This window comes from Xenopus tropicalis, chromosome 4, assembly GCF_000004195.4.
Source record: "Xenopus tropicalis strain Nigerian chromosome 4, UCB_Xtro_10.0, whole genome shotgun sequence".
NCBI lineage: Eukaryota > Metazoa > Chordata > Amphibia > Anura > Pipidae > Xenopus > Xenopus tropicalis.
Window position 1 is genome coordinate 114,756,754 of NC_030680.2, and position 25,794 is coordinate 114,782,547.

Consider the following 25,794-nt stretch of genomic DNA (forward strand, 5'->3'; position numbering starts at 1 on the left):
TGCTTAGTAATGTCATTTCTGTCATATGACTCCCTGAAACATGTGTATTATTATAAGTGCCCCCTGCTGTAAAATAGCCACAATATTAGAAGCTCTTTTGAGCAGGGGCCTGCTTACCTAATGTATTGGTTATTGATTGTATTGTATGTTCTCCTGTATGTTTAATGAATACACCAATTTATTGTTTAATAATAACACTAATAAAGTTACTTCAGAGTTCCATGACAGGTATAAAGCACCCTGCCTTCAGCCCCCCTGCCTTTATACCGTCTTCCTGGTGACCTATATAATCTTTTATAATAAGGGGGTACATTTTTCACTACATAACCACAAGCAAAGCCTTTACAGTTTGATGGCAGTATACCTTTAAATCACTAGCCCATCAGAGCTCCGCGTCCTTGCTACCATGACAACCGTAATAAACGTAAAATGCGTAGATTTCGTACAATGTAAAACAAACGCGAAGAAGGCAGCACGTGTAGCGTAATGACGTAGAGGTACCCGCCCACATCCCAGCTCCCAGGCGCGCATGCGCCATAGTAAGTGGACCTGTTATTATTTATGTGGGGTCCAAGATGGCAGCGGCACATAGAGAGGCCAAAGCGGTGGGGCAGGAGGTGGCGGCGGTAGCAGCAGCAGCTAGGAAACAATAATAAGGGAGCCGTCACCAGCGGAAGGCAAGTTTGCACCTGGTACGGGGACTGTGAATAAACCGGAGGAACTCGCAGGACGCGCGAAAGAAATTGTTCTCGGCAGCTGTGAGAGACTGTGTGTGTGAGTGAGAGAGGAAGGAATGGCGGAGCCGCGTAGGGTTCCGTTTGTAAGTCTGTCACCCATGAAACCACGCGAGACCGGCCCAGTCCTGACTGTGGAACAGCAGCACCAGCGAACCCCACCTCCCCTGCAGCCGCCGGCACAAAGGCCACCGCAGCCCCGGGCCGCACAGCAAGCCATGCTACAGCACAGGCCTTCCCAGCAAGCGCTGGCTCACCGGCTGCAACGGGAACCCACGGCTCCTGCCATAGAGACTGGCATCTGTCATGTACTGGCCAAACCCGAGGGGGCTGACCGGCCCCGAGTGCCAGGGACTGTGAGGCTGGAGTTGGCACTAACTGATCCCACAGAGGAGGGCTGTGCGGAATTTAGTTACCCTGAGCTGCTGCAGAAAGAGCAGAGGGCAGGACGGATCCCGGTTGCGGCCAAGGAAGTCGCTGGACAGGTGAGACGTGCGGGATCCTAGGCCTTCCTGTTTGGCACTGACAGCCTCTAATCTGCAGTCGTACATGTAATACCAGTGCATAAACTGCAGTTGTACATGTAATACCAGTGCATAAGCTGCAGAAAGGGAGCTCTCAATTATCAGCAGGCAGCTTGTACCCACATCTTACACTACATTTGTTAGCTCCAAGCATGGCATTATACTGAAAATCAAATCATGAAGAGAAATTATTTACTAACAATAATGTCTATTTGCCTTTTCATTAAAATAGGAGAGTGACTTTGCCTTGTTTCTTTCATCAAAAATTGTTCCCTTAATCTGTATTCTTCAGTGATTCTGATGAAAGTACTATGAAAACTGGTAATAAGTGCCAGGTGTATTATATGTTTTAGGTATTGTTCATTTGCTTTGAAAAATGGGCATATAGTCTGTTAAAGAACAGATTTTTTGGTGGAATCATCCCTTTGTATAGCAAATCAGCCTAGCCTTTCCCTAAGCTCATCATATTTACATGATTACAACTAACAAGGCTAATGCCGCACGGGGATGTAAGTCGTCTGCAATTGCAATAAATCTCTGCTACCTTTTCTGGCCAATTTGCTTGAGCCTCAAGACCTATCACACAAGACCCAAAGAACAATTTATAACCCCCTGCATTTAAAGGAACAATAATACCAAAAAATGAAAGTGTATCAAAGTAATTATTATTTTATGTACTATTACCCTGAACTGGTAAAAGTTGTGTGTTTGTTTCGGGAACCGTGCTATAGTTTATATAAACAAAGCTGCTGTGTAGCCATGGGGGCAGCCATTCAAATTGAAAAAAGGAGAAAAGCACAGGTTACGTAGCAGACAACACATAGGACAGAATTACATTATTACATTAACATTTATTTATAAAGCGCCAACATATTCCGCAGCGCTGTACAATATGTGGGTTACATACATTGGACATACAGAGTAACATATAAAGCAATCAGTAACCGATACAAGAGGTGAAGAGGGGCCTGCCCAAAAGAGCTTACAATCTACAAGATTTGATCTGTTATCTATGTAACCAGTGCACTTTCTCCTTTTTTCCAGATTGAATGACTGCCCATGTGGCTACATATCAGCTTTGTTTATATAAACTCTAGTTGGGTTTCTGAATCAAACACACAACTTCTACCAGTGCAAGAATATAGTACATAATATTTTAATTACTTTAAAATAGAGCTGGGCGGTATGACCAAAAATTTATATCACGGTATTTTTCAAAATTATATCGGTTTCACGGTATTTGACGGTATTTTTTTTTTTTTCCATGCATGATTAGGTGTTAACCCCATTTCCTAATAAATTAGAGAATAATTACTGCAGTATTGAAAATCAGAGTCAGGCAAGCGAAGGATCAGCAACAAGAAAGTCGTAAGGTAAATCAGGCAGGCTTAGTTTCCCAGGCAAGGCCGCAGACAACATAGCACAGGAGGAGGCGTTTGATAGCTTTAAATACCCCCCACGCATGCGCAGAACCGGCGCCGTCAGCGCGTCGCGGACGTGCACGCTTTGACATGTACGTGTGCTTTGACGCACGCGCACCTGGCCGCGCGTGCGCAACGTCCCGCGGACAACGGGACGCGCGCGAGACCGGCCCGCACGGGTGAGTACCCTGACACCCCGGTATTGCGGTATCTGAAAAATGAATATAGTTTTAAAAAAAAAAAAAACACCGGTATTCGGTATTAAACGGTATATCGCCCAGCCCGACTTTAAAACACTCATTTTTTGATGTTACTGTTCCTTTAGTATGATAACTTTTGACTGAAAAGACATGTGACAGAACTACATTAGAACACTGGGGTGATAAAGGTTAGGTGATACAGCAGAAAGGAAAAAAATGGACATTGAAATAATATTAATAATACCGGGAATTTTGACAATGTAGCACTTTACTGCTTATATACAATTTGTAGTACAAGCAAAATAAGGTTGATTTTTGTGATGATAGTATCCATTTAAAACCTATAGGCCATGTCAGATGGTCTTTTCTTGGTAAAGGTAGAAGTTTGAAGTGCTGTATTTCTGGTACTGATCCCATTTGTTCTTTTCTTAGTCAAAGCCTCCGCCATCTCACGATCCATTTAATGACGAAGAACGAGAGAGGCTAGAAGTAGAAAACTTGGCTAAGAAGTTTGAAGCCAAATATGTAAGTATTTTGGTGATGTTGTTTTCTATAAATCATGATTCATAACCTATGAGTGAAGGCCCCAGAAATGGTTTTGTTGTACTATTTAGGGACAGGTCCCGGTAAAACTTTCTTTTGCAATTCTTAACCCTTTGCTTATACTGAAACTGTTAAATGTAATCCAAGTTTAAGTAGATTTGAGTTATATAATATATATATGCTTGTGTTGTATAGATTTGATTGTTGTATAGATTGATTTGATGTTTGATTTGTTGACTGGTAAAAGTTTAAAATTACAAAAACATTACAAAAAATAACTGTTTGAACTTGGTTTGCGCCAAAGCCATAATTTTTGGATTTTGCCTAAATAACAAAAATTGGACTGAATTAGACTGAATACAGACTCAAATCCAAACCCTAATTTAGATATGCTTATCTTCAAAAAAATTGCATTGACTTTGAGGCTTTGGATTCAGTGGGCTGAATGTTGTAAATGCTAGAATTATGTTGAATCCTGAATTAGTTGCATCAAACTTGCTGGCTAGTGCACTGATGGCCAAAATATGAACTTCCAGCCTCATGGTGTTGGGTGTTACCTGGTACACTTGATCCTTGTAACAAAAGTGAGTAAATATATTTTCTATTACTGATATATGAATATCCTGTGTGGTTCATTAACCCAGTATCAGTAGCACATATCTGTTTTAGTATAGCTGGTAATGTCTTACCAAATTAAGTGATATGGATAATCTAATATAATCAGTCTTATTGTAAATTGTGAGTAAATTGCAATCTAACAGCTGTTTATCCAGTGGTCGAGGTGAAAACTTATTTTGAACTCTGTTAAGATTTAACATTTTTTGCTATTTCATTTTCTTGATTTTAATAGATTTTTATAAAGAAGTAAAAGAGCCAAAAAACTGATAAGATAATTCAAACAAATGAGCACATGACGGTTTGTTTAAATTTTGAATGGAATTTGACTTACTCTAGAAAACCACTCAAATAAGTTGGAAAATGTTCTAACGCATGAAATTCAGTGAAATAAAATCAAGAGAATCAAGAAAATTAGTTAAATTGTTATAATTATGCCCCGTGTTTTAAAGTCTTATTTAAGTTGGCAGAACCTGTTGCTATCCTATAATTAAGGGAGACCTAAAGCTTAACAAGGACATAGAGTAGTAATGCTACACATTATGGCTTGTGCTTCTGTACCAGCCCAAGGCAACTACAACCCTTTAGCAGGAAGATCTGTACCTCCAAAGATGCCCCCAGTAGCTCCCCATCTTCTTTTTTTACTGATTCACTGTACATGCTTTGTGCTGCTGTCAGTTACTGAGCTTAGGGACTGACTCACAATAAACTGTGTATATAGAATGTAAATGTCACAATATATACAGTATATGTTCCCTTTGCTCAATTTATGAAAATGCATTGCTAGACCACAAATCTTTGCATTAAATAAAGAGCCTGCTGTTTTAGGAAGGACCTAGCAAGTTGTATCTGCTGTTATTTAATGCTTCTGCAGATGTTTCTGTTTAATTGCTGCTTATCACTGTTTGAAAAAGTCATTACAAGAAGGGAATTTATACGTTATACGTTTTCCCATGCTGTAGACTATAGAACCATTTTCTAAATATTAGAAATATCCTAGATAGACTGGCTAAGCAAAGTCTTATTACAAGATAGAAACCAGTGTGGCTGAATTCAGGCAAAAGCTCAGCAATGCAGATAGGATGAGGAACTAGAATGAAGGTAACCAGGAATGAAGTGCATCACAGAGTACAGTTTTTGGAGAGGCAGTCTTTGGTACTTAGATATGGGAAACAGAAAAAAAGGCTGACAAGCAGCAGTCTGTAAACATATTAGCAACAAAGCAAAGGGCGACCCCATCCCTAAGGGCAATGACACAGAAGGGCCTTTGTCACCCGCTGGAGAGTGATGCTCACGCAAGCAATAAATCACTCTAAAAATACCTTTCCCTTCAGATCAACTGAAATCACTGCATGCAGCGACCTGGTGTTCTCTCCGCCTTCTGCATTTTAAGCCGAATACTCTGTTATAAAGAGCGCAGATTAATGATAAATGCAGGGCGTGACTCCTGCCTTCTAAAATAATTGAGGTAAATGCATGTGTTTCAGGGAATACAGGACTGTAAGCATGCAATGCAACAACTTGCTGCTTTTTCACAATGTTAGAATATTTCATCTGATAAACTTGTTTTCTGAGGCATTTGTATGAACTTTGTCTTGATGGTAGTTTCCTTTTAAGAAACGCAATGGATGCTCATTTCTTTTTAATAGGGTTTATGTAGAATTGTACAGTTTTTAAACAGAATTGATATTTTTGTTCTGTGTGTATATAAACAAGGTATCACTGCTCATAATATATTAAATATATATTTTTTCTTTTGAGGGAGTGAAAAGTCATCATCATCGTAAAGACCGTATGCAAGATCTGATTGATATTGGTTATGGCTATGATGAGACAGACCCCTTTATTGACAACTCTGAGGCAGTGAGTAGTCTGTGCTGATTATTGTTTACAATTTTGTAGTTTCTTCTTCTCTTAGCTGTGTTCCAGTTTCCAACTCTTATAACAACCATCTCTTAAGTCGTCTTTGCTTCATTAGAATTTTAATTCTTGCACTGTAAACATGTATTGGTATCAAATGTTTTCGCTTTTTGCACTTTGACACATATTCTGATTCTGCCACTTCACAGAAAATTCCCAAAACCAATTTGTGAATGGTTTTATAGAATTTATTTAGCTTATCGATGTAGTTTGTAGCAATACATTAATTTCTAGTTATTTGCATTCTTAGTTGTCACTGACTGTAAAGTTAATTTGTTTTTCATTTGGAGTATGGTAAAAAAAAGCAGTCTTTAATGTACTTTTATTTCACTTTTATCACGCTTCTAGTATGATGAATTGGTGCCAGCTTCATTGAATACAAAATATGGAGGATTTTACATCAACACAGGAACACTGCAATTTAGGCAGGCTTCAGATTCAGAAAACGAAGATTTTGTTGAGAATAAGAAGCACAAATCATCAAAAGTGAGGAATTTCTTGTTAAATTTCAAAAGAAAAAAAAAAAAAGTCTCTCCATTGATTTTTTTTGTTGATGTTATATATTTATCTATATAGAGACTCCATTGTTTTATTGTTTAACAATTTTTTATAAATCCAGTCTAAAAAAAAAAATTGTAATTCAGTATTTTATTTATTTTGATTAAAATCAATGTTTCGGTTTTTATTAAAAATGTGCTTTTCAAAAGGTATCGAAAATTAAAGATGAGGAGCGATCCTTGAAGAAACGAAAGAGGAAAGAGGAGAGCACGGAGAAAGAGAAGCCTAAGAAAATAAAAGCTGCTAAACAGATAGGGTATGTTTAGAGATTAATCTGTATCAAATATTGATTGTGTAATGACCCTAAATCCTAGGAGTGCTGTCCTTGATTTTCTGAAGGTGTTGCTGGCCATAAGCTCCTTGTCACCTACCATGTAGCTCCTACTGCATGTAATCCAAGTGCCACACTAATAGGAAAACCTGTTGGGTAAATGCCACACTGTGCGGATTCTTGGCCTGCTGATAAATGCAGGTCAAGAATCCGCCCTTACGTTCAGAAAGCATAATGTTGTGCCTGTACCTGGAACTGTTGTGACGGCCTGGGTGCAGGTACACGAGTCGGATTTTGGCACGCAACTGCATACTCTAGCAGCTACGTCGTGCGAAATCTGCTTTGTGTGCCTTTGTAAGCTTTTTGAGGCATAGAGGCAGGTTCCACCCCATGTGGCATGAGCTTTAGGGCCATGAAAAGGTGTGATTACCTGGGTGGCAATAAGCAAATGTTGTCACTCAAAAGGACAGCTTCAACCAAAAAAGTCTGAACCACACCTAGAATCAGATGCCCATATCTACCAGAAGAAGCGGCTATAACATCTTATTGTACTTTTCAGCACTACCCCTTTTTACCATATAGTTTGTTTTCCAGCAAAAACTTTTTTTTTTTTTTCTTTTACAGTGTCATGGCCTTCAATTCCCACAAACCAGACAAGAAAAAGAAAAAACTTTATAAAGACTCTATGGCCCTTGCTGCCATGCTGCGGAAATTTCAAAAAGAGAAAGATGCCATACATAAAAAAGTAAACAAACCGAATCCACCAACTGTAACTGTGGTTAATGCTGCCCCTAAACCAGTCTCTGCTGCTTCTAATGATTTGTCTGACCTTGGACTTGGCGCTGATCCAGTTCTTGCAATCTTTGGCAGCGAGAGGGAACTCATGCAGGAAGCAGAAAGTGCTCTGGAGATGCTAAGTGACTTTGATTTTGATAAGCTTTTGGATTCTGCATCTAATGACAGCCCAGCAGGTTCTGACCTTGGAGAGAATGGTAGCATTGGGCAATCTGTAAACCCTGCTGAGGTGCAGCTACCGAAACAAGTGCCACCTCTTCCTGAGGGACTTCCAGCTCCGTTGGAAAAACGTATTGCTGATTTACGAGTGGTGAGTGACCAGAAAGGCGTGTTTTATACAAATACAATTTTTTAAGATTTATTTCTTTTTAAAAAAAAAAAAAAAAAAAAGTCTACAGTTCTGCAATGCTGCATACATTTCAATTTACATTTGTTGCCGCCTATTAGTTCAGAAGTTTCTTATCCTTGCTTACTATCTCTTATTATTCACATTTTCTCTTCTGCCTTAAATTAACAGAGAATATAAAGTCGTTTCACCCCTGCAAAATGGTAGGTTTTTGATTAATAAAAAAAAAAAAACAGATAAATCCTGTCAAAACTCATCCCACCTTTATTGCAAAATTCCCATCTATACAAAGAAGTTGAAAACAAATCCGAAACTATTTTTGGTGAAAGAAATAAAAACAAAAATCAAACCCAGTTGCATTTAATAATCAAAGATGTGGCTGCATTCAGAATCAATCACATTCAATCTCATCTCAAAATAGTAGTTAGTATACACCGGACATCAATTAAACTGGGTCTGATTAATTACAGATAAAGTTTGGCTGTTCCTATAGGATGATCTCCTCATTGAAAGGTATCAATCAGGGCAGGGGTACGAAAAAGTATCTAAATCATTAAACATTCCATGGAGCAAGGTAAAAACAAAAACCGTAATCAGCATGTGGAGTAACTGTGACTGTACCAAGATCAGGACAGGACAATTCTGAGGACAGAATTCAAAACAACTTTTCAGTAAATTTTTACCAAAAGTTATGTTTTTAGAATTCTCTTAATAGTGTATTTCAGTTTCGATGTCTACATTTCAGCCTCTGCAAACAGAACTCTGCATCTGAGGTTGGACCATGGTCTTTCTACTCCAAACAACCCAAAAACAACAGGAAATCCAGCTTTATACACAATATCTGCTCAACTTGCTTTTTACTTTCTTTTCTCCCATATGTTGAAAATCTAATAATGTATTATGCTGAGGACACAGTGTGATGTTTTAATTATATCAAACACTGAATAGGATTTGTTGTCTTTTATCGTTTTGATAACGTGATCACTGTTTTTTTTTTGCAGGCTGCTAAAATGTTTGATGAAGAAGGTCGGAAGAAATTTTTTACTCAAGAGATTAACAACATTTTGTTAGAGTATGTACATCTTCTTACTATCTGTATTCTAAGAATTATCCCACCCATATCCTTGAAAAATCATCTTGTTGTGCCTGCACCTGAAAGGATTGTATCTGTCTAGGTGCAGGCACATGCAGCCGAAATCTGCCTACAAACGAAGAGTCTTGTGTTAGTTGGCGGATACCGGCTGTGTGTGCCTGCACCCAACGCATTTTTTGCTTCCATGCTTATACACAGGCTAACTATCTGGGGCCTTACCCTAACAATTGTAGAGACAATATGCATCACAAAATATGTGCCCAAGGTATTGCCGTTAATTCCCCTTTAATTTGCTGTAGAACTTGCTACCATGTTGCCACATTGTATATTCTACAGGTGTTTTTACACCGCTGTACAGTTTCATAATACAGGTGGCCATACACGGACAGATTTCATCTGCCAATTCACGTCACTGACTCTGCATCTTATCTGCCCATGTATGGGGCCCTCCTACAGGCTTCCCCAGACAATATCTGGCTAGAGATTGATCAGACGTCGATCGAACAGGCTTGGTTTTTTTTGTTGGATCAGGGACTGCATCGGCTCATTGATGTAGTCCTCACTCTGACTTTTCCTATCCCCTTCTTTGCAATGCAAATGTTTGGCCCTAGGGCCAAACAGTCGTATTAGCACGATATTTCACACCCAAGGTGGGCATATCGGGGGAAAGATTTGCTCGTTTGTCAACCTTGCAAACCTTGGTGCTAATTGCATTTTTTGTTTTACAGATTTCAGGCTTAAAATTTATATTGTAAATTGGTTGCAACAGATTAATTGATTATAGGGTGATTTATGGGCATACATTTTACGTTGCATACATGTAACTGAATGACTGCCAGTTCATTTTACAACAAAGGGCAATGTTTACTGCAGCACAACTCTATCCTGTTTATGAATTGTGTAAAGCTCGTAGAAATGCTATAATGCACATCAATTTAGTAGAGTGCTAACAGAAGTAAAATTTTTATTTGGCAGTATTGAACTGCAGTTACAAGAACTAAGTCCCGGTAACAGGAATGGTGTTTATGGCCATATAGAGGCATTTGTGCCATGCAGTAAAGACACACTTGTCAAGCGCTTGAAAAAACTTCATCTTCACATACAGGTAAACATCTAAATGCTCTTTTGGCATAAACTGGTTGTTGCTTTAACATGGTTTCATTGTACATTCAAAAAAAAAATTGCCAAAGGTTACAGGCTTTACTAGGGATGCAACCTTTGTTTAAAGAGAAAAGTAGCATAAGTTGGTGATTTGCTGTAACTTCACAACAATTTACCTTTAGAACTTCCTGTGTAAAAATGTTTTCAAATAGCCTTAGGCCTTTTTTCCTAAAATGGTGCTTAGGGTGCCAGTGCTTGAATTCCATTTTCCCCTGCTTATTTCCCTATAATATCCTATGTCCCTATAGTACCTATACCCAAGAGCCATACATATCCTTATAACCCTATTATATCCTTATAAACTCCGCTTAATAATGTAATTTTTGTCACATGACTCTAAAATGCAACCCTAGTGTAAAATATAATAGTACAGGTGTCGGACCCATTATCCAGAAAGTTCCGAATTACCGAAAGGCCCTCTCTCATAGACACCATTTTAATCAAATAATTTACATTTTTTAAAATGTTTTCCTTTTTCTCTGTAGTAATAAAACAGTAATTTGTACTAAAGATATAAGTAATTCTTATTGGAACCAAAACAATCCTGTTGGGTTTAATTACTATTTAAATAATTTTTTTAGTAGACTTAAAGGAACAGTAACATCAACAAATTAAAGTGTGGTGTTTTTGTTACAGAAAAGCTACTATATAAATAAGCTGCTGTGTAGCCATGGGGGCAGCCATTCAACCTGTAAAAATGGAGAAAAGGCACAGGTTACATAGCAGATAACTAGTAGATAAGCCCCATATAATGGAGGTTTATCTGTTATCTGCTAAGTAACCTGTGCCTTTTCTCCTTTGAATGGCTGCCCCCATGGCTACACAGCAACTTACTTATATAAACTATAGTAGTCTTTCTGAGGCAAACACACCAGTTGTAGAAATGCAGGGCAACAGTACATTATATTGTAATTACTTTTATACACTTTCATTTTTTGGTGTTAATGTTCCTTTAAGGTAGGAGATCTGAATTACAGGTATGGGATCCATTAGGGGTATCTGGAAAACCTCAGATCCCAAGCATTCTGGATAATGGGTCCCATACCTGTATTAAGTCATCTGAGTACAAAGCTCTATCTTAAAGCTTTTTGCCTTTATATAGTCCGGTATCTCCTTGGTAACATGTTAGTATTTTACAATATAAGGTTCATTAATCACTGTATAAATTATTTGATTTTAAATAGACACTGGCCTGCCCCTAAAAGGGATTTGCAAAAGTGAAGCCATGGCATAGTTTCTAGTGTAGCAGCTTATTTATTTTTTCTGGTACTTTAATGCCAATTTTACCCCCCCCCCCCCAGTGAAACAGACACAATTGTTTTAATTTTGAAATTATCCATGTCTCCCTCTTTTAAAACAATAATAGTAGTAGGGTATTCTTCACAAAACCTTATATGTGCCTCAGGATGAAGAATGTCAACTACAGAGCACATGCAAAAGAAACAAATGCATATGGCCACATATTTTTTAGATTTTGGGCATTCAGAGAGAACTAACCCACTTGATAAGCAGATGGCCCTAAAGAAACTGAATTCCTATTCCTATTCCTATGAGAAGGTGAAGAAGCCCCTTTCACCTGTGGGCTAATGATTCTCTAAACACTGTTGGACACATGCCACTATTTCCATTGTCTCAACCTATTGTACATACTGTGTTTTTATTTATGTGGAAAAGTTTGGTGTATGTCATTTGTCTAACTAGTACTGCTTATCTTTCTTAGGACGATCTTTTAAAAGAACCTCTTCAAAGGCTGAAACTTGCTATTAGCAATGTTATGCCTGCTCAGCTAAACCGATATCAAGAGGAGTGCCAAGCACATACTCAGGCCAAAAATGCAAAGTGTGTACCTTTTTAATTTTTTTTCTTTTATGTATAAGCCAAAATATTTGTGCTTTCTAAATTTATTTACAAGTTGGAAAGTGAAATGGGTTTTTATATTGTAATGTACTTATGGCTATGTGGGGGCACTGTGCACACCAATTGATATGGATAGTATGGCTCAAATGCAAGTTATAGAATAAAAATTGTGGATTAGATGACACTGCTCACAAGTGTTTACAGTGTATAGGTTTGGGGAACACATTAGTCAAATTCTACAATGCATCTCAAAATACACATTGGAATCTTCTGCCCTCCAAAAGAATCATATAGTGGAACTAGTATGCAGGAGAAAGGTAGAGGGTAGAGAAGATAAAATGAATGAGAAAAAAAGACAAGCAAATAAAAGCAAAGCACAGTTTATTGGTTCCTCCATATCAGAATGGCTAGCAGGTGTTAAGAAGCAAAAGAGCCCTGAATCCCACTGGGACATAAACACTGTCCAGTCACAACTTATCTTTTGAAAGACCTAAACTATGTACGTTAATAATAATAATAATATTGAAAAATCCACAGTTGAAAGAACAGATAGAGTTTATCTGTTTCCTTTCTTTCAATAAGGCACCAAGCTGAGGATGATCGGGATCGAAACCCATCTGAAGAGGATGATGAGGAGAAGCCTGGTAAAAGAGTAATGGGACCACGAAAAAAGTTTTGCTGGGATGACACTTTAAGGTAGGCAGTAACATTATGCTGTATTTGCTGTGTCTGAAATTTGTTGATAGGCTATAACTTTTTTTTTTTATATTGTTTTATGTTTTGTATTTTTTTTATAGAGATTTGCTCTGTAATCTTGTAAAAAATAAGCTTGGATGTTATGAACTTGTGCCCAATAAAAGCCTATCGGCAGAGGATTATCTAAAAGCCTTCATGGAGACAGAAGTGAAACCATTATGGCCTAAAGGCTGGATGCAGTCTAGGTAAGAAATCTTACTCATGGTATCCTGAAAAGCAGAGGAGACCCCTCTCTCCTGCTACAGTTTAAAGAATAAGTAAACCTTTTTTTTTTCTATGAGTAAAATTACTCTAAACAGCCTCCAGAATTACTTACCTTTGTCCCAGCATTCTCTCTGACCTGTTTCCTCAGTCAGAAGGTATTCTTTTTGGTTGCTTCCTTGTGCAGAGTGAAGCCCCGCCCCCACTTCTGTTCAGTTCTCTCTTCAATTCGCCAAGGTTGTTGGAGTGGAGAGCCTTCTGCGCATTACTGGAGGCAACAGGAGCCAGTCTGTGCATTAGCCGTTTTTTTTTTTTTTTTTTTTTTTTTTTTTAATGAGACCCCTGAACAGGAAGTGGGGGCGGGGCTTCACTGCACAAGGAAGCAACAATAAGGGAATACCTTCTGACTGAGGAAACTGGTCAGAGAGAATGCTGGGACAAAGGTAAGTAATTCTGGGTGCTGTTTAGAGTAATTTTACTCAGAAAAAAAAGGTTTACTTATTCTTTAATGGTTCAAATATTGCATCCTTGCTCACTGATATCCAATCAAGGGCGTTTTCATTTGTGGTATGGAACCTTGCTAGCCATAGCTTTAAAGGGGATTTAAAACAAAAAAAAATGTTGCATGATGAAAAAATTGCAGTTCTAAATCACATTCCCATTTAAAGTCATTTCACAAATGGTTGTTATTGAAAGCAGTGTTTTATTATCCCTATCTCTACTCTTGTCTGGATTTTTAACCAGTGTTGTCATCTCTCCTTCAGCAAAGATAGGTCTGTTTAATCTGCTGGCTTGTCATAACCATGCCAGAGAACAAAAGGGGACAAATGGCAATCGCAATTACATTTACAAATAACTTTAAAAAACACTTAACATCTGTAATGTATATTGAAAAGTTGCTTAGAATTTCTTAGATTAGGCAACATTTTATTTCTAGGTTTGATATCCCCTTTAAAGAACAAAGTGCAGTTTAGATAAAGCAAGGTCACAGGGCATCATAGTCCGACAAGTTTTTGCAAATATTACAATGTTGTTGAATAATGTTAAATATTAAATTTGTACTTTTAGGATGCTGTTTAAAGAGAGCCGCAAAGTACACAGTCATCTCACTTCTGCACCGTAAGTAGAGAGGCGTTTCTGCTTTCTATCTTTTCTATGCTATGCTAAGACAATCTTTTGTTTTCAGGGAAACTCTTCTGCATATGCAAAATCAAATAATTTATCTTGGTGCCTTGAATAGTTAGTTTTTCAGTTATTTGTAATATAGTTTCAGGTTTTTACATTGTGTGTGTGTGTGTATAGATAGATATATACAGTTTAATGCAAATGGTTGGCTACTTTGCCAAGTTACATAATTATGTAAGGGAAAAGTAGAAAAGAGTCACTGTTAAAGAAAACACATTTTCAAAAATTAATAGGAAGTTAGATTTTATTTTTCCAGACTTTAAAACTTGGTAACTTCTTGATTATTTTACAGACAGTGGAAATTGCAAGCTGGAGCCATTTTGCTAATTTTTTTGTAGCCTTCCCTGTCTTTTAGGGCCGTGACAGATGGGGAGATTAGTCTCGGGCGACTAATATTCCATCCCACCTGCTAGAATTTGCGGTTGGATGGCATACGCGGCATGACGTTCCACCGGCTATTTACATTCTAGCCGGTGGGATGGCATATCTGGGAGATTAGTCGCCTGCGACAAGGGAGATTTGTCGTGTGGCGACTAATCTCCCCATGTGCCACAGCTCTTAGGCATCAGTTAGCTTCCTCTGCAGATCCTCAGTTGTGTAGAGGAGCCCATGGTTGTTGAGAGACAGCCTAAGTCTGAGGTGTCAGATTTTATAATGTTCTGTGTTTGTCAGCACGTTAAACTCATATGGTAATGTGTTATAAATTAGGTAATTAATAGTGTTTATCACTGGACAAATGATAGATTTCCAAACTTTTGTCATATGCCACAGGTACTATTTTTTTGTTGTAGAGTTTGTAACTTTTTCAAATATGTTGTTTAACGCCTGATTCCTACAGTAGTTGTTTACTACTTTTTACTTTTACACTTAACTGTATATAGAGTATTATTTTGAAACTGGAAACTGCTGTGGTTTTTTTTGTGTTATAATTTTTTTTTCTTTCCACAGTGCCAAGAAAAAAGTTATTCTGGCCCCTAAACCCAAAGTCAAGGCAAGTTACATTTAATGAAGAATTCCAGTTACCCAGCTGCACTTTAATGCAATGTTGCATGGAATTTTTAGACAGTAGTGTAGTTTTTTTTTTTTGTTTTTTTAACATTTTCTAAAAGCTGTTTTTTCCCATTTGATTTGTAATGAAGTGATTTTTATACAAAGTTTTATTTCTTTTTCAATTTTAGGAATCCAGTCCAAAAAAGGAGCAAAAAACCTCCACACCTATCTCTACATTGGTGCGTGTACCTACTCCTCACACAGTAACTCCAGTTCTTGGACTTTCCAGCTCCAATTGTACCCCAACTTCAGAGACCATTTGTCTGGATGACTCTTTGGATGAAGACCTTTCTTTAAAGCCACCTTCATTAGATTCTATCTCAGATGCATTGGCTGTTCTAAATAATGGAGCTAGTGCTCCTCCAAGTTCATGCATTGAAACACCAACCTCAAGGCCTAGAGTTGCCTTAAGAGAAGAGAAACTTGCTTCTATCATGAGCAAGTTGCCATTAGGTGGTCCTAAAAAAGCTGATCAACCTTCACATGCATCTAGTCTAATTGCAGGCCATTCGGCCCCTGTACCAAAGAAACCCCAGGATCTAGCAGTAGCCCATTCCACGGTGGTCTCGGGGCTTATTGCAGGGTCTTCCATTCAAAACCCCAAAGTATCTTTGGAACCACTACCAGCAAAGTTGCTCCAACAAGGAATGCAGAGGTCTGTGCAGGCTGAAGTTTCTTCATCTACACCTGTGAAAGTAAAGGCTTCATCTGCAATTCAGGCCAAAGCAGTGTGCTCTTCTTCGTCCTCCACCCCTTCAACATCTGTAATATCATCTTCACAGGCTCATGTTTCTTCCTCATCATCACAAGTCCAGAAAGTTCCCTCCATGCAGGCAGTCAAAGTTAATCAGCAATCTCCAATTCAACAAAACTATGTTACACCCTTGCAAGCAACTATCAGCAAATCACACACTAACCCAGTTGTACGACTAACCAGCAGTCCTCAGATATCTTCCACTTCTCCTGTTATAAAGACCCCTGAAAAAAACACTGGTTATCGACCTCCCTCTTCCCCCTCTTCTAGCAACCAGCATGCTCCAGGTCCTCGTACAACACTCTTGTCTACCTCGAGTAATTTTTTGGCGAAAAATGTGGTTGTCCAAGGATCTGCATCTGGATTTAAATCCCCTTATACTATAGCCCCTTCTTGTAAGCCCATTGCTAGTTCTTCCAGTTCTGCTTCTCTGGTTTCACAGAGTATTACACATCACAAGGTGCCAGGTGGACTTAATATTGGTCGTTCTTCACCCACAGTAAATCCGCTGCCTGCTGGTAGAGGTACAGTAACAACGCAACCAATAAAGAGCCCCTCTCTTCCATCTAAGGTTCCAAACTCTTCTCCAAAACCAAACCCCCCATCTCCGAGACTAACAAGTCCTTCCTCAAAAATGCCTGTCCAGCCCTTGAAAATACCTAATTCTTCACCAAAAATGCTAAGCCCTTCACCCAAACCACCCAACCAGCCTCTAAAGCATTCGGTTCCATCTACAAAACCACTTAATCCGCTGCCACCTGGAACTGTTAAAGCTACAGTGGCTAATGCTGTCTTGAATATTCCAAACAGAACAAATTCAAGCTCTATAAACAGGACTAACCTTACTCCTGGTGCAGGTAACGGAACTCTGGGTGCTACCAAACAGTCAACGCCTCATAGACAACCATCTGCCTCAGGGTCTCCAGTTGCAGCTGCCACTGTGCAGGTGAGAGTTGAGAAATCTATTGTTATTCATATGCAAATTATTCTCTTGACTGTTATTTTGTAATGTTTAATAATACTGATTGTTTGGTAACAGCGTAAAAACCTGGATAAAAAAGTGTGATTAGTACCTGTTTATTCTTTTCTTCCTGATAGAGAGTACAGTAAATACTGAGAATTGCTGAGAATAGAAGTCTGATAGTTTAATGTCCCCCAGTCTGATGTAATTCTCAAATTGATCCCACTAACTCTATAGTAAGACCTGTATACAAAATGGAAAGAAGCCAAATGACACACAAGAAGAGTCATGATGTTGACGGCTTTACTTGACTGCGGTGTTTTTCTTTTTAATAAAATAAAGACTGCTATTCTTAATGGGTACTCTGCTTGGCTGGGTGCTATAAATTTGATGGCCGAAAAACTACAAGCTAACAGACATTGTGTTTTTATTTAATTTTTTTCTCCTTCAGATACAACATTGTTTCCAAATTCTAGTCTGTGCAGCAGTTAAAGGCAATCTAAACACAAATAAAAAGTTAATATAAACTTAGTTCTTCAATGAGCACTTTTACAATTTTCATTTAAGTTCTGTTTTTAGTGGTTTCTAAACATGTTGCTCCCCAACCCCTTGGATGTTGCTCTCAGTGCCCCCAAACCAGGAAGTTATTTTTGAATTCCTGACTTGGGGGCAAGTTTTGGTTGAATAAATACAATGTTTGCTACCATATAAAGCCCCCTGTAAGCTGATAGGGTGCATAGAGGCTGCCTAATAGCCAATCTTAGCCCTTATTTGGCTCCTCCATGAACTTTTATTGTGCTTGTGTTGCTCCCCAAGTCTTTTTTACATTTGACTGTGGCTCATGAGTAAGAAAGGTTGGGGATCCCTGCTCTAGAATCTCACTGTAATGCAGCGTACTCTTACCCTGTGCCATTCAGACTTGATGGATTCTGGGAATTGAAGTCCTTTTGCTTTCCTGAGAATCTGTGCACCACCTTCTACAGGATGCAGACTTCAAGTCCAAGAATTTATCACTTTACAATGCAACAATGTGAGGCAGTGACCTTACACTCCCAGCATAAGGTATCCAGGGAAATGGCTCGTTGGAATTGCTGTGGTGACCGTGTTATCATAGTGTCCTTCACTATCTGAAATTTAATTACATTTATATTTCAGATCTATGCCACGTTTCTATATAAGCTCAAATTAATGGGCTCTTGTCAAAAAGTGGGGTTCATCTTGCTTGAAATTGTTAGAGGTAGCCTAACAAACTAATATTAAAAGGTTCAACAAAAGGAAATTGAAGTCACACATCCTTTTAACTTTTCTCATGTCCTCATGTTGCAGTTTTTTAAACTCAGTAGCCACCAAGACAGTATTTTGCCTTATTTATAAATTAGCTTACTATTTACTCTTAAAATGTGAAGGTATTGGATCTGTTATGCTGAATATCTGCAAATATCTGCACCTTTTTTTTTAAAAAAAAAAATATTTTTTTTTCAATATAATTTTTAAAGTCATTATGTGTCATAATGTGGCAAAGCAATTTTGTGTTTATTTTTTCTTGTTTAACTGTGTTTAGATTTTAATTACTGTGCTCCAAATTACAGACCCTCTAAAACCGGTAACGTAGGTCCCTAGCATTTTAGATAATAGATGCCATTCATGTATTTAATTTTCTCTATGAAGCCTCAAGCATAATCTAATAAATAAAGAGACTGAACTTTGCATTTTAGGTCTGTGACAGATGAGACATTTGCTCAGCCAGTAGAGAACTGCTGCTCAGGTTTTAACATCACTGCTAGTCATATGGCTGCACTGTGGCTTTACACTGTGCTTACACACTCCGGCCAGCCTCTGCAATAGCCAAAAACCGTTCCTTTAGTAACATATAGGAATTGCTTGGGGGATGGAACATGCAATGTTTCCCAGCTGACACTTGCCTCTCTTCTAGCTAAAGGGCTATGGTGCCGCAAAAGCTTCCCTGTTTGAATTCTTCCTTATCAGGATTAAACAGACTTTCTATATATATCAGCACAGTGAAAGAATAGCTTGGGGTGCTCTGATTGCCACTGTTGTGCAGTCTCATTGGTAGGTGTTTCCAGAGACCCTTATTTCCTCTGAAAATACAAGTTGCTGTTTTTGTTCATAGGCTACCAGTGGAGCACAGTTTTGCGAAGAGCAATCATAGTTGTATGTGGCAACTGTGTGGTTTTTATCCCTTTATATCCTCTTTGCTACTGAGCTCAACGTGTACATGTAATCTCTCTGTAGGGGACTGACTGTGATTAAGAAACATACTTTATGTATGCTATTTCTAATAGGATCAGAGTTTTGTGTCGGAATAATTTTACTTTTCTTCCATTAATTGTTGCAAAATCTGTACTTGCAATGAAATGAAATGAATTGCCCCAGAACAGAAATGATCCGCCTATATTGGTACATATGGTTACATAAATGTTTTGAAAGACCTCTTGCATAACCAAATATTGCCCACAGCCAACTAATGAAAACAAATATATATATATATATATATATATATATATATATATATATATATATATATATATGCTTTCACTAGTTTGCTGTGCCCAGATCTCCCAGAGCACAGATTCCATTTTATGATATTAACACTAGCTCTGAAGAACATGTTAGATCATTGCCAGGCTTGTAGATGTATTATAAAAATTAATTTAAATTGAAATCTGGAGCCAAAAAAACGCTTTTGAAAATATGCTTGTATATTTAAGTTAAAAACCATAGACAAAGTCCTTAACGGTTAACTGCTTTATTTAAAGGGGTGGTTCACCTTTGAGTTAAGTTTTAGCATGTCATAGAATGGCCAATTCTAAGCAACTTTTTAATTGATCTTATTGGTATTGGTCATTTTTTTTTTATTGGTCTTATTTTTTTATAGTTTAAATTATTTGCCTTCTGACTCTTTCCAACTTTCAAAAGGGGGTCACTGCCTGGCTCTGTGAGGTTACAATTTTATTATTTTTTATTACTTTGTTTAGGTTCTCTACTATAAAAATATTGGCCTCTCATTCAAACCAACACCTAGTTTCTAAGGTAACTTGGACCCTAGCAACCAGATATCTGCTGAAATTTCAAACTGGAGAGTTGCTGAACAAAAAGTGGAATAATTACAAAACCTCAAATAATAAAAAATGAAGACCAGTTGCAAATTGTCTCTCGACGTCATACTAAAAGTTAAAGTTAAAGCTTCTCTATTAGAATTCCTCGCTTTTATTTTGATCAATATTATTCTATTCCATATTGAGTTGCAGTGCCCAAGTGCGCTACACATAATGGTACTTGTTAGCATTGTCCTTCCTCGAGCAGGGTGTCTGTTTTATGTAATGATTTAATGTTTTCACTTATTTTTTGTTTCTGGCTGTAGGTGTTGCATTACAACTTTTAATATTAACAATCTCTTCAGTCTGCAGCAGCAGCCTCTATTCTTGCAAATGCTTCACCTCTGACCCTTATGACTTCACCGCTCTCTGTAACAAATCCAAGTGTGACGACTGCTTCACTTGGCCCCTTTGGAATGCTTGGCGGCTTGGTTCCAGTCACCATGCCATTCCAGTTTCCGTTGGAGCTTCTCAGTTTTGGAAGTGAAACCTCTGGTGTGGTAACATCTCCAGGTTCTACCTCGGCAGCTTTCCATCACAACCTCACTCAAAGTAAGGACTTCAAAATTAAATAACTTGACCAGATACATTATAACTGTTTTCATCTTTTTTTTTTAACTTAAGTATATATATTTTGTTTAGTTATAGATTGTACCTTCTGTCACTAGGCCAAGCATTCAGTGAAAACATTTTTCTACAACCCTTAAAAACAATGTAATTGCAGCATTAAGTGCAGATATAGGCAAAACATAATCTCTGGATTCTTACCACTTCAAATAGAAAGTAGTTTGAATTTGGGTGTCATCATAGACCTGTTAAGCTCAGCCAGACCTGCAGAAGTCTACAGCATGAGAATGCAATTGGAAGACCAATGGCACATCAACCTCATCCTTCAGCAAAAAACCTACATTATTTCTAATCACTATAATAGTTAATTTTATATAAATTAAAAATGTTTAGCTCTTAAAACAAGTATTTGTCGAAAAAGAACATCTTGTAATCTACCAGTTATGAGAAGCTGTTGTGAGTTCTTTTGTATTGTTCATCTACCGACACATTTTTTTTTTCTCCCCTGATTATACACAACGCTAGTAATTCCATTTTGTATCAGTAAGAAAACGATCTTGGGCTATTTCACAGGTTAATGTAGCAAGTGCAGACTAAATGAATCAGCCATCCAGCCACCACTTTAACAATGCAGTGAATTGCTGTGCAGAAGAGGTTTTTCCCCCCCAAGGGCATGTTCTCCATGCCTTGATAGTAAAGCAGATTTTTCTTTGCTAATGTGGCCTCAGTGTTAGTCATGTGTAGATAAGTGTCCAGCTAATGAGCACTTTGCTTGTATCAGATCTGGTATGTTTATCCTTTTCTACCTCACACATACAGGTGCACTTATGCCATGCCTTGGGAACTTTATCCTCTTTAGTCCTTCTGTCTTCCTTTCCTTTTTGTTCTTCCTTTCTTAGATTTACTGAAAGGCTTACAGACCACCTCTCCGCACACACCCACGATATCTCACTCCAGTTTGCCTCCTCACTTGCAACAACAGTTCACAGGTAAGGGATGTTTTAAACAGCTGTCACATGGCCACCTCTGCCATTTGTAACAACTACCCCAATTTAAATTATTTACATTCTCAAATTGCATTTTGGCAAGAGGTGGCATTCTTTTCTATTTTGCTTTTTCTACAGTGACATTGTCATCAAGCTATAAGTACACTTAAATATTGGTGAAATAAATCCACACAAACCAGACATTTGTGTTTATTGCATCAAGCTATAGGTAACCTAGCCATGAAAAAGGAATAAAAGTCTCACATTTGTTGGCGGACATCGGCTAAGTGTGCCTGCACCCAGATTCAGTGTTTCAGGGCACATTTTGATTTTTCAAGCATACGGCTGGATTGTCATCCTGTGCTTATTTTTTTTATAAACTCCTAATCAATACATTTGTCATGATTCCCCCAATTTATTTAAGTGGCTTTACTGTGTGCTGTATTTTTTACACCCAAAAATATTGTGCCAGGAGCCTTGATATTGTTCTGGTCTCCCAGAACCAGAGCCATCTGGTCGGCCCATGTGCTTGCACCCAGCCCAGCGCAATGCCTCCTAGTGCAGGCACATCAGGCACTTATTGGAGCATTGGGGTGAATTCTCAGCCTGAACCAGTCTTATAGTAGGCAGAATGTTTCTTACATGGATCACAGGGGACAGACTCTGTTTGTTTTGCAAGTAGCATTCACTTGTTGGTATGTCCATGCCTTTATAGGGATTTGCAATAATCTCCCCTTAGTCAAGTAAGGAATAGCACCAAATTAAGGTTGTCTCAGATATGTGTATTTTGGTATTGTGAACAATAGGTATAACTTTCATATTCTTGTAGACAGTCTATCAAAACACTTTAACTGAATGAAAATAGAAATGAAAATTGTCCAGGTAGAGCCATTGTCACCAGTATGGATTCTTCTATAGAAGGGTTTTCATACTATTTTCGCAGGGGCCTAGCCTTATTGTTTCCCAGAGTGCCACAGCCATGTGATATGTGCTCTGATAAACTTCAGTCTCTTTTTACTGCTGCGCTGCAAGTTGGATTGATAGCTCCTCGCTCTCAGCAGCCGATCAGCAGAACAATGGGAAGGTAGCAAGATAGCAGATCCCAGTAGATATCAGAATAGCACTCAATAGTAAGAAATCCAAGTCCGGCTTGGGACTCCTCCAGTTACGTGGGAGTAGGAGAAACAATAGGTTACCTAAAAGCAGTTCTAATGTGTAGCGCTGGCTCCTTCTGAAAGCTCAGACTTTAAAATGCATTAAAAAACTAAATCTTTATTTATTTTCCTTTTCCTCAGATGGAAGCCAAAATAAAGGAGACTCCAAATTATCACGTAAAAATCGGTGACAACTAAGAAAATGAAAGTACAGATCACAGGTTTATGTTTTTCTGATTGGCCAGGAGCTGCCCTATCAGAAAGTGCTTTTCCAGCAGCACAAGCTGCCGTGTGCTGTCTATGTTTACATTACTCTTATCCCAAGCACTGTGGAGAGCAGAAGAATTACTTGATCAAAAAGAGGAAGACTATGGATAAAGACTGGGCTGTGCATGACTGGCTATAAGATGGTGCTACCAACCCACAAAGGCTTTTTTATGAGGCACAAAAATGATGGAAGCATACTAGCCCCTCCCTAATACACTGAGTCACTGGTCAAAAAGATTGTCTTATTTTTGTTGCTGATCATAAATGAAAGACAGTGCGATCAATATTCAGAAGTTTGCATTCCATTCTATTTTATGGAACGGATTACAGCACAAGTTTAACAATGTTCAATTTACAAAAAAAAAACCTGAGAACATGTTGTCCCCCATCCCTCTTTTAAAATATCAGGTATTGATGAAATGGAGGAAAATGAGAAGTGGAGACTTATTTTTTTCAATAATACATGTGATCGTTAGAGAAAATAATTATAAAACTGTGCCCACCCTTATCTGTATTTAGTTCCTGCCATACTAGATAGCTATATACAAATCATCCAAAAAAAAAAAAACATAACATATTTTTCAAAAGTAGCTTTTTTAAAATATTAGAATATTACTTTACAAATCATGTTTTAGTGTGGGCATTTTAACTCCCTGTCTTGAACAGGTAATTTATTAACTCATCCATAGGTTAAAGCAAGTGCTGCATTGGCAGTTAAATTATACGTTTGCATTGAAATGACCAAGTTGAAATTTGCTTAGGTAGGTTTGCACTGATGTAACACAAACTGCACTTGTTAGGATTACTTACTGCGCTACATGTTTTTTTGTCCAGTACCATAACAGTGAAGGATTGTTGTAACCCTACAAGAGAAAATTTAGGAAGAGAGAGGACTGGAAAGATGGATACTTTGTACAATTAAAATATTGGATGGTCTTGAACATAGGTTTATTTCACTGTTACATCACAGAACTGACCATCTAATAATGAAGGTTTAATTGGGTCATTTTTACTGCCTAGATTCTTGAAAAAAAACTTTAAAGTTTAAAGCAACGTTTCAATGCAAGTTACATTCTTTCAGTTATTTTACAGTGTTCAGTTAAAGGGAGGATGTAAAGGAAAATGACGTCTGCAAAGTCATGTAAACTTCTACTGGGCTTCAGACTGGTGCTTGGAAGGTTTTCAAGTTTTAAAAAGGATGCTATGGTGTTACTTCAGATTCATCTGTTGCACTTGGATTTAGGCTGGAGTTATCACTGGTAATTAAATATCCCAACGGGACATTGAATAATACTTGCATAAGTCTACATTTGATGGATTTCCATGAAACTGACATTCCAGACAAGAACATGGAGCACATAAGACATCTGAGTTGGACATCCTCCAGGATCTATGAATTCATTTAGGTTTAAAGGTTAACTTTCTCCGTTGCCTTGCTTATATGACTTAGAGACTTGGTTCATCCTAAGTTTAGTTATTCTAAAAGAACTTTTATCTGGCCACCCCCTTTCCTTGATTTTTGCTACCAAAAAGCAATAATTCTGTCTTTCCCCTCAGTAGCAGATAATAGTATTTCTTTGTGTAGACTCATTGTTGCTGATCATTCTCTGCTTGTATCAAGACAGCATTATATGGCGGGTTTGGTACTCCTGCATCTCTTATAGACAGTCAAGCTGAACACAGATGCTAACCCACTAGTAAGAGCAACTGCTGTGAGACAGTTATCCTGCTTGGAGGGCAATAAAGGGATGGACCATTTATATATAAATATATATTTAACCACCACAGTTAACACAAGAAGACCTGTATTTCAGCTGGCTATTGGAGAAATGCAGTGTATAGTTTTAAACTTTAAAAAGTCATCCTTGTTGCTGCTATAAGTGTGACCTTTGCCGAATTAGAAAAAGCTTCACCGTAGTTTTACATTTGTTTAATTTCACTCACCCTGTTGAACTAAATCCGATAACTCATTCTTATTTGGAGTTATATCGGCATCCTCTTGGAAGGGTCATTTAGCCACAGCCATTTTATGTCCGTTTTTTTTTTTAGGGCTTTTTGCAGGTCTAATTTCCAGTTGGATTGTTAGAAACAGATACGAGCGGTGATTAGTTTTTTTGCTTTCACCAGACCTAGAGATTAATAGGATGCTGCTTTATGCAAGACCGGAAGTAACTGTAAGAATAACATATAGCTGTTGGTGAAAGTTACAATTAGAACCTCTGGTCTGTGTCATTGACACAGCGGCCACTATTCCATTAGGCGAATGTTGTACTGCTTTGTTTTAGTCTCCATCCACCCTTTGAAATTACAGATCACTATTTAAGTGCCTTTTATTTCCTGTACTTTAGTTTCAATCCTCATGGTGCCAGGTATTTTTTAACCCTGTCTTCTCAGAGAAATTTGGCATTGATTTTTTTCATTACCTGCCACCAACACTAGTGAAAGACCTTATTGTGAAGAGGATCCCAAATAAAATGATCTGACATTTTCTACATACTTTTCAAGTGATCCAGGTAGTCTCCAAAAAAAATGTAGTGTCCTGTCTGTTCTGTTTATGTATATGTGTCAGTAAGAGGTGCCTTTTCTGGCAGTAGGGATACCCAAAACCCTGGCAATCCCGAAAGTAGAATCCCGTTGATCGTGGAAACGCAAAGATTTTTTTGTTTTCTTTTTGAAAGGGGGGTCAAGTGGGTGCAATTTTGGGGGCAAGAGAAATGTGCAGAAACTTAGTATTTAAATATTAAAAATTATTAAAATTA

At 38.0% G+C, this 25,794-nt stretch overlaps 1 protein-coding gene across 3 annotated transcripts; it reads left to right on the forward strand.

The window, feature by feature from the left end:
• The first annotated feature begins 491 nt into the window (after positions 1 to 491).
• Positions 492 to 25,794, forward strand: ubn2 (ubinuclein 2). Of its 3 annotated transcripts, XM_004913792.4 has the most exons (17): positions 493 to 1,219; positions 3,312 to 3,404; positions 5,799 to 5,900; positions 6,306 to 6,443; positions 6,665 to 6,771; positions 7,411 to 7,891; positions 8,929 to 8,999; positions 9,996 to 10,125; positions 11,902 to 12,020; positions 12,621 to 12,734; positions 12,836 to 12,979; positions 14,064 to 14,114; positions 15,129 to 15,171; positions 15,359 to 16,930; positions 20,367 to 20,613; positions 21,528 to 21,617; positions 22,910 to 25,794. In XM_004913792.4, exons 1-17 carry the CDS (start codon positions 794 to 796, stop codon positions 22,957 to 22,959), a joined length of 3,978 nt encoding a protein of 1,325 aa, XP_004913849.2. In that variant the 5' UTR covers positions 493 to 793; the 3' UTR covers positions 22,960 to 25,794. The 3 variants fall into 3 exon arrangements, with proteins under 3 accessions (XP_017949130.2, XP_004913849.2, XP_012816915.2); XM_012961461.3 differs by lacking the exon at positions 21,528 to 21,617; XM_018093641.2 differs by lacking the exons at positions 21,528 to 21,617; positions 22,910 to 25,794 and having other exon boundaries at positions 492 to 1,219; positions 20,328 to 20,507.